Source organism: Lissotriton helveticus, chromosome 10 (assembly GCF_964261635.1).
Source record: "Lissotriton helveticus chromosome 10, aLisHel1.1, whole genome shotgun sequence".
Classification (NCBI taxonomy): Eukaryota; Metazoa; Chordata; class Amphibia; order Caudata; family Salamandridae; genus Lissotriton; species Lissotriton helveticus.
The window spans coordinates 635,360,609-635,375,232 of record NC_136071.1 but is presented as its reverse complement, the minus strand read 5'-3'; the positions used below and the strand labels follow the sequence as shown (position 1 = coordinate 635,375,232).

The 14,624-nt window shown below is 44.8% G+C and overlaps 1 protein-coding gene across 2 annotated transcripts in view; it reads left to right on the top strand.

The window, feature by feature from the left end:
- Positions 1 to 14,624, top strand: part of SNX29 (sorting nexin 29) — a 1,714,757-nt gene that overhangs the window by 669,482 nt on the left and 1,030,651 nt on the right. For both annotated transcript variants that reach the window (XM_078663166.1, XM_078663167.1), the window contains exon 14: positions 678 to 760. In XM_078663166.1, the coding sequence (XP_078519292.1) occupies positions 678 to 760 (83 nt within the window). The remainder of the gene's footprint in view (positions 1 to 677; positions 761 to 14,624) is intronic.

Genomic DNA, 14,624 nt, shown 5'->3' with positions numbered 1-14,624 from the left:
CAGTCTTATATAACTTGTTGAATTAAAGCGTTTGCTCTCAGCTCTGCATTAACAAAGACTACTTCCAATGTAACTACTGGTTTGATTTGGTTTCAGGCGGATGCATCATCCCGTGATACTTGTTTGTGCGTACTTTATTAGCTTGAAAGGCCACGTATCAATGAAGGGGAACCCTGAGGAAATAAGTGCACGAAGGCAAATCTTTGCATGTTATTCCTCATTCCAAGGCTCAGAAACCTTAATGGCGTGGTATACTGTGATCTCTAATTGTCATGCTTTGTGGTATCAATAATTCAGGGTCTGATTTTACCCCTTTGGGCAACTTGTAGCAAGCCTAACTGTTTTTGCTTTTAATTACCAGTTCTGATTTATGTGACTATTTACAAAAACCCAGCAGCTCTTCTTGAGCCAGTCCCTGAGAATATTTGTGAAAAGCAGTCTAGTCATTATGCCCCCTGACAGTGCAGAATGTACTTGACAAGCATATTGCTCCAGAGGGCCTTACATTATTTTCGAGCAGATTTAACTGTTTGCTCATAACCATCATTTAACGACGGCTTTTAATATATCCTTGTACGTTTTTCTTTCGACATTAGCCCGTGACAGTAATGTAGGTGTGATATTTGAATCTATTTTTTTGAGCAACTATATGACTGAAGCTGTTATTTTATATCCAGGGAAAACGAGGTACTTAAAGTTCAGCTTAAGAAGTATGTAGGAGCTGTCCAGATGCTTAAGCGAGAGGGACAAACAAATGAAGGTAAGGCAGAATAAGTGATATCTTTTTTCATTCAGAAATATGTAGCTGATTCCGAATGTACTCCTAACAATCCAGTCAAGGTCCGGTATCTTATTTGCATGCCTACAAAATGTGTCATTCATCAATATGCTTACTGTTCATATGTTACTGATATAGGTTGTAATATTGCCTACAAAAGGTGTGAGGGGAATAATGTGTACACTGATGTTTTTGGTAAGCATTGTAATATTGCATCAAATTATCTTGAATACCAAAACCTGTGATGACATCCTTGTAGGAGAACTGGAAATTGCTTCTTCCTAGGGTTGCTTCTCCTCACTGCCTGCATTTGACGCTGTTTTTTCCTTTTGCTTGTGCTATTTGACTGTATGCAGGCCCAAAAATAAGCGCTCATTTAGAGTTAATCAATTCTTTAACTTTTGGACAGAACAATTGCAAAAATGTTTATCAGCAGATGAATAAGAAAACTAGGGGTCATTTACTGCACTAGGTAAATTATTTTGTCACTTATTACCTGAGATTGAACCAAAATCGGGCTGTGGGAGGTACAACAACCTGGACAATCACCATTATGCCCCAAGACCATTTTACCGTTCAGAAGTCTTCGCTCCTCTATGCGAGAATCATAGTGGAGCCATTAAAATGTGGGTACCTTTGGACTAATGTGAACAAGAATATTTCCTCAAATTTTTGGACAGTGGCTGCCTATCAGAAACCATTCCCACCTCAACATACTAAACATAGACCCTGTTCAGAACTTGGAGAAAACTCATCAGAGGAATCCAACAACTGCTTTTTTTCCCTGTCCCTAAGCAATTAAAGCACAACTCCTTCCTAGAACATAATGTATTTTCAGTAGTAGTTATTGGTATTCAGGTCAACTATTTCAACCCATACTAAGGACCTGATTCTGATGTCGGACGGACCGGAGTCTGTCCGACATAGGTTTGGAACTGGAACCGAACGACCTCCTGTCGTCGGTTCCAGTCCAGGAATTAGAAAAGGGTTCGGTCGCAATCCTATTATTTACAATGGGAGCCAGCATTCCGAATGGAATGCATGCTCTCATTGGAAAGAGCAGAGGTACAGTTCATCCCTGCACCTCGTGGCAGGCACCTCAAGGTGCCGGCCACCGGGTCCAGGGATCAACGGCGGGGCTCCATAGGCGCCCCCTAGGCTGCCATTCTGCGGCCTTGCACCCATGAGAGCCCTGCCGGGGGACCCCAAAGACAGATTCTCAATGTCTTTCTGTGTCGGAAAGGCTGGCACAGAAAGGCAGTGGGAAGCTGCCGTTGTAGTATCTCGGCCGGAAAGGGCCGGCCGAGGGATTACTGCAGTTTTTCCAAATGGCGGACGGGCTCAGTTGGAAAGGAATCTGACCAGCCTGTTATGATGTGGGCTGGAGGGCTCCGACCGACTGTATCGTAATCGGGCCCAAAGTCTGCACCCACCCTGTGACTTCTGCATGTTTTTAATCTTAATAGCTAATGATACCAAGTATGCATTTATTTCAGAGGTTGATACAGTGGCGACAAAACCCAAAGGGTGCTTTATGGACGACAGGTAAATCTGTTAAGAAATATATTGGGAATTAAAAACAGATATACATATTGTTAAACATTTTCTTCAATGCACAATTTCAGAGGTTTGCTAGAATTCCAGGTTACAAAACAAAGCAGATGTCCGATCACAAGTCAAAATGTTGTCGTAGTAGTTGACAATTTAGCTCTTTTTTGAAGAAAGTTGAGAGATTTTTGTCAAAATTACCAGAGGAGTCAAGTTCCAAACTCCCAGAAAAAGTATGTTTCAGAGTTCTTGTTTTTGGTTTTAAAGATGGAGCGTCTAAAAGAAATGTTCCCAAGCTCTAAAGGGAGCGAGAACCGCTTGACATGGGCAATTGTTAGGCCTAGTAATTCATTAATTCAGAATGATTTCTCTTGTGGCCTACACTGCCGACTTAAAATGTAATCTTAGTACCAATTGAAAGCCATTTCACAGTGATCAGTACTGCAGAGATGTGCTCAAATATTTAACTGTGTCATACCTATAATTTAGCAGTACGTAATGCTGCTTCACAGGAGCAAGGTATATTTTGGGGCTTTCTATTAGAAGAGAGTTAATAATTTTGCTTCTGTGATAAGAGGTGGAACCACACATTTAAAGTAATCATCTGGAATGAATGATGTATTCCCTCGAAGGCGTCTTATATAGGATTACACTTTGTTATAAAAGGATTTTATGTGAGCACGTAGGCTCTCAAACTTGTACAGGTTAAAATATTGAAAGAAGTACATTCATGAAGGTGGAAAGGGTAGAGGAATGGTTATACTGGAGTAGAATCGTGTTTGGGTGGCGCAGGTAGAAATCAGTAGGACCTCTAGTTTTTTTAAATTTAATTTGAGATGCTGAAGAGAAATCCTAAAGCAATTATCCACAAGGCTTTTGACATGTGAGGTAAGAGCTTACTGAGATGAGACTTTATTAAACAGCCTCAAGGTGGTAAGAGGTGCTAAGCACGTCAACAGAGACATGTAGTTATCAGCTTTAAAGGTATAGAGTATACTTTAAAGACTTTAGTCTTAAAAGAAAAGGGACCGAGACAAAGTTTGATACTTGTATTTGTTGAGAATGGTTCTCAAGGAAAGAGGAAAACCATCTAAGAGTCTTACAATTATTCACATTCGGTATTTTATGTCAATAAGTTTCACATTCTCTAGCTTCAACTATTGTTTCTTGTAAATGTCATAGTTTTTAGGTTGAGCCTGAGTCAGCGCGCATGCGCTGCTCTGCGAGACTTGTTGTGGTGGAGTATTTAAGAAGAGCCCCACCCACTCTCCGCCCATATTTTTCATTGGCTAATGTCATTGTCCTTCGTAAAAGCTGGCTTGCGAGTTGTTGTTAGGACCTCCTTGGTACTACCTAACTCGACTTCGGCAACGCACTCTACGCCGCAATAAACAAAAACCTCACCCACAAGCTACAAAACATCCAGAACTCAGCCGCAAGACTGGTCCTCAACCTGCCAAGACACTCCACTGGCTCCCCATCGAGGAGGAATCACCTTCAAGATTCTCACCCCCGCACACAAGGCCCTCCACGACACCGGACCAGCATACCTGAACAGCCGACTCAAATTCCACGCAACCCTTAAGGACCCTACGATCAGCCCAGCTCTCCTACGCCGTGGTCCCCCGCACCAGAAAGATCAGATCAGGAGGCCGCTCCTTCTACTTCCTCGCGGCCAGAGCCTGGAACGCCCTTCCGCTCCACCTCAGATTGACAACATCGCTCCCCATCTTCGCGAGAAACCTCAAGACCTGGCACTTCGACAGACCCCCTCCTTGATCGACTGGAACCTGCACCCCCCCCCCCCCCCGTCCAGCGCCTTGAGACTCTTAACAAACACCTGATTGACTGATGGCTTGGTACCGCCTTGTCTGTATTTGTAAACACCCATAGCGACTGGCCCCTTTACTATGGATGCGACAGGGCATATTTGTAAGCACACTTTTCGTTAATGTGTTTCTCCTACTGCAGGCACAACGTGCTTTCCTCACCATACCTGCTTTCACTTTCAAGCGGCCCCGGACAATGGCAGCCGCTTCTTTGAAGTGAAATAGGTCTTCATTTACAAGAGTTTGAGCTAATGCCATTGTAAATGACAGTAGCTTAAATTCTTGTAAATGCGAGATCTATTGTATTGCAAATGCTTGTTATATTTGTGTGTGTGATGCGTATAAACAGGCCCCTGCTCCTAGAAGGTTATTGTAGCAGTAGCATGTTGGGCGCGTGGCGCCCGTTTATCGTCACAGCAGAGTAATTCATGTCTCAGACGCATGAATAATGTGCTATATTTTCTGCATTAGTGATGTCTGAACTAATTGCCACACGAGGTGCAGACGGGATCTTAAAGAGCATGGGGTAAGTACGAACGAAGAACTCAGTGCAGGTCACGCACACTGACTGGTCGCTGCCTCCTAGGTTTGCAAGCCTGGCAGCTTTGCTTTACTGACGCACCTCCCATAAAAAGGCGTCCCACATTTACGAGCCAGCTGACGGCTAATCCAGCTGGAAAGTACTTTCCTTGGGCTGCCAAAGGCATGGCTATAGTGTTGTGTCACTCTAGTGCTGCGCAGATGTGGAGGCTAGAGCATTCGATGGGGCACTCCATCACTGAGCCCTTCCAGCAGCTTAATGAATGGCTGCTTGCATTCGGGACCGCAGACACGTCTGGCGCACAGCTGTTCCATGTACACTGAAACCCGCACCTCCTATGCCTGCTGCATTCTACAAAACAAGCATTTGCAATGCAATAGATCTCGCATTTACGCGAGTTTGACCTATTGGCATTGTAAATGCCAATGCCTTTTATTTATGTTTTTGTTTTTAAAATATAAATAAAAAGCATTGTCATATACAGTGTCAATAGCTTAAACTTGCGTAAATGCGAGACCAATTCCATTGCAAATGCTTGTTTATTTTATAGCAGCTTCTCGTATACCTGTTTTTGCCATCTCAACCCCCCTGTCGATGAGTTATGGAATAAAGTTTGCACAGCTTGGTTTCTCTGTCTTTGCTTTCCTCATCTACCCACCTATTTCCTGGTTTATGCTTAGACGTCCACTTTGCCTTTCTTTGGAGTTCAAGTCAATTCACTGAAGTCCTTTACATGTTCTTTATATACCTCAAGTTACTTAATTATTTATGGCCTTGCTCCCTGTTGCATCCTTGCACTCCCTGCCTGCACATCCTGCATTACGCTGCCACCTAGATTGGGGCCACGTTTTACAGACTTATGTAGCTCTTCCCTGCTTTCTTTAGAACCCCATTTCCTGTAAGAAGTCCCTGGGGGTCCCACCTCTGATGAAAACGTCTGCAGACCCCAATGTTCTGTTGTTTGTTATCCCAATTCACTGTTGTCTCTCCCAAATAAAATCTTGGAAAACTATGTGACTTAGCAGTTGTCAACTTCTTGAGGCTAATGCTTTACTTGGCCCTATTCAATCTGGTACTAAGCCTTTTCACATTACTGAATCCGACTTGTAGTTGGAAGCAAACATGCTTATCAGAGTGACATGGCCACCCGAAACCACCTTGACCTGTCCGCTGCATTTGACACCGTGAATCACTCCATCTTACTTGATCATTTAGCAGATCCAGGGTCATGTTTCCAGTGGTTGTAATCTTTTCATCAGGCATGTGTCAGGCTACTCATTTGCCATCCTATAAATCTAATTTTCATTCTCTCATTCATGGTGTACCTCATGGGCCTTTCTGAGCCCCAGTTGCTTCAGATTGTATATTAAACTGCAAACCAGCCATATTGCTTCTTTCAGCTTTTTGATAATGGTTTATGAGGATGACATGCAGATTGCTCTGTGATTATCTCAGGCAACTAGCAATGCCTAGTCCAACTTCTGTGCTTGCCTTCTCAGAGTGGCAAACTGACTGAACTGCAGTCGATCAAATCCTGAAACAGGCAAAACAGAAATCATGATTTTTGGTGGCTATATGGAATTCTTGCTTGTGGCCATTTGATTTGGGTTCCTTCCTATATCCACTCATTCAGCAAATAGTATGGGAGTGTGTTTTGACTCTCAACTATTCTTCTCTCCCCAGAAAACAGAGTATGTTACCATTGCTTTTTATATATCGAGGAATAATAGGAAGATCATTTCTCTTCTTCTCAACCACTGCTGCAATACAGTTGTTCAAGCTGTCGTCATATCCAGGCTGGATTTGGCTACTGCTTTGTACCGTGATCTTCCAAATTTCTCATCCAGCAATTGCTCTTAGTCCAGAAGTCAGCTTCATCCCAAATTACTTCTCTAATCCAATATTTCCAGTGGTTTATTGCAACTTCTTTGGCTTCGTATTGAGAAGTGTTAGATTTTCAGGGCCCTCTGCTTTTGCCATAGGGCAGTCTGTTGTCTGGGCCCAATATATCTGCTTTCAAAACTTGTTTTGTACCAATTACCTCAAACCCTTCATTCTTCAGCTCTGATGCTACTTCATATTCCCAAGATCCACCATGTTCAATTGAGAGATATATCCTTTTCTTGCCCCAAAGGGCTTGCATCACTTCACATTATGTTTGCAACCATCCTACCATCTGCTTTTTTGAGAGTGTCTCAAAACGTTTCTTTTTTAACGTTTACTTGTTCTTTTGATTTGGTCTGTTAATCTAGTGGACACCCTATTGGGGAGCAGTACGCTCTATGAATATATCATGCCCATATAGGTTTTCCAGTTTTGGAGTCATGCCAACTATTATCCTATTTCCTTCTTTACCTAGCTCCCTTCTTAAACATTTTATAATAATGGCCTCTGGGTCTCTTAGCACTTTTTTCCTTCCTGTATTTTTCGGGGCCCAGGCCGCAGTTATTTACTTGCTAACTTTCCTTCTTTTTTCTTATCTTCTTTTAACCATCTTTGCATAATTCCAGACATGTGTGTCTTCTCATATGGATTGGTAGCACACAGCTGCCCTCCCTAAGGCTACTAGGACTACAGGCTCCACCTGTCTTACATTTCTAGGTCCCCTCTCTATGTTCAGGCCCTCCTGAGGGAGGTTCATTCCACTATTTGCTATTTCTCATCGATATGCTTACCTGATGGACTTTAGCTGCCTTATTAACATAGTTTGTTTGCTCCAAATACAGGTCTAACAGCCAGCCAGCCTAATTGTAGTATATTGGCCAATCCTGCCTTCTTTTTTGCATCCATATCTACAGGGCAAAGGGTTCTCTGCTTGTTCTTCCCTGTCCCTTCTTCCTGTCTTCCCCCTTCACCACTCTCTTCTTGAATGTTGGGAATGTTTTTTTGGCTTTTAGCTTACTGGCGCTGCTTGATCGACTCTCTGAGGGACACTTTCCAGCAGTTCCTGATTGCCAGCCTACAGATTACCCCCAAAAGACCTTTTCAATATATGGAAGTGCCCTTGCACTTGGGTTCCGAGTTACCAAACTTCATAAAGGCCCTGCTTACTGAAATAGAGATCTTCTCTTCCATACCCACTCTTGACTGTTCGGGAAACAGTTCTTCCCAGCTTTGAGCAGAAATAAGAAGTCTAGGAAGGAACCCAATTTAGAGTCCTATTTCACAATCGACCCGTTTCACAGGTCAAACATCAGGCCTCAGCTTTATTTATGCCTTTTGCGGTACTATCTATGTCGGTTCACTCTTTAAATTCTGCAATTCATTCCAGGATAGATGGCCAGTGAAAACACCTCGAAACTGTCCACCTCCATGAAGCAGATCTTTTCATAATTCATAATGCCTCAATAATTGCCAGGAGGAAATCCCAGCAGGATTGATTTAAAGCTACAGCTTCTCTAGTATTGGGGTGTCTTTCATAGATTCACATGTCTGATTCATTCCCCGTAGTCGGAGTGGGAGATGGTACATAAAAAAACAATCATAATCACCTGGTAACCAGAAAACCTTGGTAATAAACAACCGGGAAGTAAAGTAGCCCTAGGCTACAAGAGAAAAAACGTTCACACTCGTGACTATCATAGTCATTTTGTATAGTCCAAACTGCAGCCAATCAGGCGACAGCACCCACCAGAATGTTCTCCCCAGAGGCTCAGGCTCTCAGATTTTCTACCGTACGTCTTGTGAAGGGAGTCTCCATGAGCTCTGCTCAGTACTTCACTTTTCTGACTAGATTTCTCTCTTTTAGGATGTCATCTACTAAAAAATCTCTCTTCAGGCCTTGTGAATCTTGTGGGAAGCTCCGGCTTTTTTCAGAAGATCCCCACAAAAAGTGCATCTACTGACTTTATCCTGATCATGAGGTGAGAGAGTGTAAGATCTGTAGGACCTTACCTCAGAAGGCCCTCAGAGATAGGGAAGGACGCCTACTTCTGTGGCTGCAGAAGATTAAAGACCAGGTTAACCCTTTATCTGAGTTGGGAAGTGTGGCTTCAGGGTCATCTGTATCCTCCAGGATGAGGATGGCTGAGGAAGATCTATCTTCTCCTGGGGCTAAGGTGTTGAGGAAAGTTCAGCCCTCCAAGGGTTCTGGCTTGCCTTCTGCAAAAAAGGCTTCTCCACCTTCTGGATCGTCATCTGTATCGCCCCCTAAAAAGACTGGAAAGTCTCTGGCGTCTGAAAAGCTTCCTGAGAAAGTTTTTCCTCAGAAGAAGACGACCCCACCGTCGACGGAGTCGTCGACGGCTCCTTCGTCGACGATTATCATCGTCGACTCTACTTCAACGTCGACAGTCACCTTCTCGTAGCTGAAGCCAAAGATGATAATGTCGTCAGCCTCTTCTCCGTCGACGCTGGTCTCTGTTGCAGTAACACCTATCTTGTCGACGAAGGTAATGCCATCTATCGTCGATGCTCTGTCGTCGGCGACGAAGGGAAGAAAGATCATGTCGACGAGTGCTCCGTCGATGAAGACCACCTCGGCAACAGCTACATCGTCGACGAAAACTACCCCGTCGATGGCTACATCGTCGTTGACGGCCACATCGTCGTCGAAGGTATCGTTGACGAAGATTACACCATCGACGAAGTTAAAGGTCTCGTCTGCACCATCTCCTTAGATGACGGCACCTTCTGTCAACTTGCAATGAACTGCAAGTATGGTCCACCACACCGTCTACGGCCTCCTTTGCCCCACCGGCTACGACAGCTTCTTTGCTTAAAAGACGTGGCTCATAATTGCAAGCTCTATCACCACTTAAATTACCTGACCAATTGCTGGATTCTGATGACGACGAGGAGCAATCTGATGTAGACGACAGGTTCCGCACTGCTACGAGTCCGTGAGAATTGCTCATTAAATATCAGGAGGAAGATCAAGATAAGGAACAGTTCTCTGAGCCTGTGGATCAAGCTCCTGCCACGATGCTCACAGCACAGATGCCTTTGGCCCTTCTCAATAATTTGCAGTTCATGTTAGACAACTACTATCGTCGTTTCCTTCTATCTGACTCGGCTTGGTCTCTCCCATAAACTCCCATGCCTCAGGCCTCTGCATCTTCCTTGAGCTCTCCAAGACCACCTTCTCCAGCGCCATCTCACCATTCTCAGGAGGCTAACACCACGGATGAAGATAGAGAGGAAGGAGAGGTAGATTACAAATCTGTTCTGTCGGAGTGGGATGAGTACCAAATTCAGACGCCATCACCTCTTGCTCCAGCTACGGCTAACTCCCCTCCAGTAGACATCGGAGGTTTCCATCTCCTGATGGAGAGAGCTACTAAGAGATTTCTAATCCCAATGGGAACAAAGAAAGACGATTGCTTTCTTTATGATTTTAAAGACCAACTGCGAAGGCAAGTCAAAACTATTCCCATCATTGACTTCATATGGAAGGAAGGATTACAAATTATGGTAACACTCATTTCTCTTCCTGCTGTCTTGCCCCAGTTAGACAAGAAGTATAAGGCATCGGACAAATCACCTGCATGCCTTATAGGACAACCTAAGGCTGATTTGGTCGTCGCCCAAGCAGCACAAAGACGGCCAGGAACCCCTCTTCTCCTATATCTGCTCCACCAGATAGAAACGGCAGACGATTAGTACCCATCGGGAAAAAGGTCTCCACGATGGCAGCAACAACTGTACGTGCCGCGAACTCCCTAGCGATATTAGGAAGATACGACAGGCAAATGTGGTCTGACATCTCCCCCTACGTTGAAATGCTACCAGAACTTGCGAGATCTGAGGCAAGGCAGATATTGCGAGAAGGTGAAGTTACTTCAGCAGAAATGATCGACGCAGCAGTAGATGTGGCGTCTACAGGATTCAAAAAGGGGGTGGTGATGGACAGAGTATCTGAGTTAATCAGAACACTCCTACCCAGTCAACAGATCAGGGCTTGATCCTTCACCGTTTTTTAGCTCACTGCACCATCCCAGTTCAGAACCTGGCCATATGCAAATTAGTCTGTCCCTGGCCCAGTGCATCATGGGAACAGGGCAGACCAAACTACCAAGCCCATTCTTCACTGGAAAGGAAACAAGCTTCCGGGGACCGGTTTCTGGCATTACAGCCGTCTTCGGCCCGGCTTGCTTGAATCCTGTTGGTGCAATGAGCAAGGGACTCATGTCTGAGCATACCCTTCCACACTCATGGTGGCCAAAATAATTACAAAAAGGGGGTGGTGATGGATTCAGGCAGCTAGCGGGTGTAGCTGTGCTGAGAAGGCAGGGGTGGCTGAAATCCACATCTTTTTGCTAAGAGGTCCAAACCAAGATAGTGAGCATGCCATTTGATGGCGAGTTTCTTTTTGGCCAGCATGTTGACGAGGCCCTCCAGGCTATCAAGAAGGACACAGAGACGGCGAGATCTTTGGGTAGCCTTCAGTTTCGCAGGTCGTCCTTTCGAGGTGCTAAAGGGCATGGATCTTTTTCCAACAGAGGAAAGTACAATCAGCAGAGGTCATACCAAACCTCTCAAACTAACCAGAGATACCAGCCCTACAAGCAACAGTCTTACAGGCAGCGAGGTAACTCCTACACGCAGTCAAAAGAATGCCCTCCTACCGTGGAAGAGATTCCACTAAGAAGCAATGAGACACGCTACCTGCCACCATCTCTACCCTCCTCCAGTCAAAGGTTGGAGGAAAAATATCCCGATTCTACTCTAACTGGTCCCGTAATTACTACAGACAAGTGGGTCCTGGATATAGTGACCGGGGGCCACAATTTAGAATTCATCAAGATCCCTCTAAATTCTCCTCCCAAGGGCCCACCTCCAGCTCATATCAAGGAGTTGTTTACCCAAATAAATTTGATGATACGGAAGGGAGCGATCGAAAAGGTCCCTTGTTTGCAAAAAGGAACATGTTTTTACTCAAGAATTTTCCTCATTTGTAAAAAATCGGGAGAATGGCGCCCCATCCTCGACCTGCGCGCCCTCAACAAATACCTGAAAAAGTTGTCCTTCCGGATGTTAACGTTTCAAGAAATCCTCTAGCTTCTATCGATGGGGGATCACATGGCCACGCTCGACCTTCAAGACGCTTATTTTCATGTGCCAATCCTCCCCAGACACAGAACATTCTTATGATTCAGAGCGGCTGGCAGGGATTTTCAGTTCAAAGTACTCCCCTTTGGACTTCGGTCAGCACCCCGTGTTTTCACAAAGGTTCTAGCTCCGGTGGCAGCACATCTTCGCTTAGAGGGCATTCAAATCTTCCCATACTTGGATGATTGCCTTATCAAGGCGAGTTCTTTTGCAAAGGCACGCGCACACTTTCAAAGATGCCTATCACTATTCCAGTCTCTGGGCCTCTCCATCAACTTCGAGAAATCTCATCTCATTCCGTCGCAAAGAAAGTCCTTCTTGGGAGCCACTCTGGACACCCAACTCCATCAGGCTTTTGTCTTAAAAGAAAGACAACACAAGATCTGCAAGCTAGCTCGCCTATTGCAAGAAAATGAGTACGTTTCAGTTCGGCTGTTCAAATCTTTCCTAGGGATGATTTCATCCTGCATCCCTCTGATACCCAACTGTCATCTCAGAATGAGACCTTTATAAGAGGAACTCAACCTCCAGTGGTTGCAGGTTTTGGGGGCCTTCGAGGACATCATTCACATAACTCCTCGGATGCGAGAAGCCTTTCTCTTGTAGACTCAGTTGAAGAATTTACAGGAAGGATGTGCATTCCTGGCGGAAGTACCAAATTTAACCATTACCACGGAGGCTTCTCTCGAGGGATGGGGAGCACACCTTCAGGGAATGACTGTCAACGGAAAGTGGAATGTGCAACAAAAGAAGTGGCACATCAATCTCCTGGAGCTGCGAGCCATTTTCTTGGCCTTGAAGTCCATTCGAACAGTCATCCAAGGGGCCTCGTTACTAATTCGGACAGACAATGCAACAAGTATGCATTACTTAAGCAAACAGGGCGGTACAAAGTCAGCCCTGCTCTCTCAACAAGCCAAGGAGATCTGGGACTGGGCATTGAGTCAAAGGATCAGCATTTCAGCTGCCCATGTTCCGGGGATCTCCAATGTTCCAGCAGATCTTCAATTTCCAATCACGAATGGGAGATCCATCAACCAACGTTGGACAGGGTCTTTCGGGAGTGGGGCCACTCCGATCTGGACCTGTTTGCAACAAGTCAGAACCGCAAATGCCCACACTTCGCAAGCTGGCTTCCCCACAAGGACTCGTGCTGGAATGCGCTTTCAATGGACTGGTCTCAGATATATGCCTACTCCTTTCCTCTGATTCCGTTGGTTCCCAGAGTCATCCGCAAGATGAAGAAACAGCCTTGTCACCTCATTCTCATTGCTCCCAGATGGCCTCGCCAATACTGGTTCGCCGAACTTCTCCTCCTTTCGGAGTGCAATCCCATTCAGTTTCCGCCAATACCGAACGTTCTGTCTATTTAGGAGGGTCAAATCTGTCACCCAGACACAGTCTCCTTGAGATTAGCAGCTTGGCTCCTCAACACCTTGAGTTCGCACACTTAGATATCCCTGCAGATTGTCAAGAAGTTTTAGCCGAAGCTAGAGCACCTGCCACGATTAAGACATACAAACTCAAATGGAAAAGATTCTGCACCTGGAGTCAATCTGCTAATTTGTATCCAACTCATGCAAGACCAGAACAGATCTTACCGTTCTTTCTTCAATTGGCAAAATCAGGTTTATCTCATTCCACGTTCAAAGTGTTCTTGGCAGCTATCTCAAGGTTCTGTCAGGTCGGTACTAACTCTCTCCACTCTACTAGAGTTATTCAGCAATTTTTTAAAGGACTATTTCGAATGTTTCCTCCTATTCGGCGTCCGCCTCCATCCTGGCATTTGAATGTGGTGCTCGCTCAACTCATGCTTCATCCCTTTGAACCTATTCATAAAGTGGATCTTAAGTTCCTTTCTCGGAAGGTATCTCTGACATCAGCTAGGATGTCGTGTATTTCTATAGGTTCTGAATCGATCCCCCTATTCCTGACCCTATTCTGGTTAAACTACCTAGCTAGTTAACTAACAATCAGCCCATGAGGCAAGAAAACCCCCATGATGCAGATACCGTTATCTGACGCAGTCACACTACGGCACAGGAACGTGTTATCTGATTAGGTCATAACGCTTGAGATCTAATTAGACAAGCGACATTCCTCCAGCCCCTGATAAGGCATACGACGTTCTCATAACAAATCAAACCTATGACAACCTGGATAATCCGTGCGGCCATTGTTTTGATTTCACAGAGAACTTTAGTAAAGAATGTGCTAACGAGCAAGTCGTATGACATCTTTATTGACGTACCTATGTCCATCCTTACGTCAATCCCGGCACCTTTAAGGTATAAATATTGCCGACCTTGCCCTATGCAAACACACGCGTGGTGACAAGACGGAGCAGCCATACTTGCCGAAGCCGAGAGCAGAAGCAGACCCCGCAGGCAACAGCCCCGCCTTCCTGACGCGCTGAGAGACGCGCTGCTATCTCAAGCCGAGAGACCCAGCACCGGCGCTTCTGGGCAGCCCTCGCAGGCAGCCTGGAATATCGAGAGCAGAGAAAGAGATACCATTCCTCATTCATCCTAAATTCCAGGTACAGAACTGAATAACCCCTCACAGAGAATTCTTTAGTTATTCACTTGGCAAAAACAAACTTAACTTAAACTGTAACTTTCTATTCCCGCCCACGCATTAGACTTAGGTCAGGTACACGGGGTAGGCGTATTTAGAAACACCAGTTGAGTACGTTTAGTCAAATGTATATGTGTATGTAAATATATTTTAATCATTTTAAACATCATATGGCTCAGAAACCATATCAATGTTTTTACAGTATTATTTTATACTATTGCTTCTAATGTATGCACTTTACTTAACAATAAGTATTGCAATAATATCGATCCATTTCTCTTGTACGAGAAAAGAGACTGAT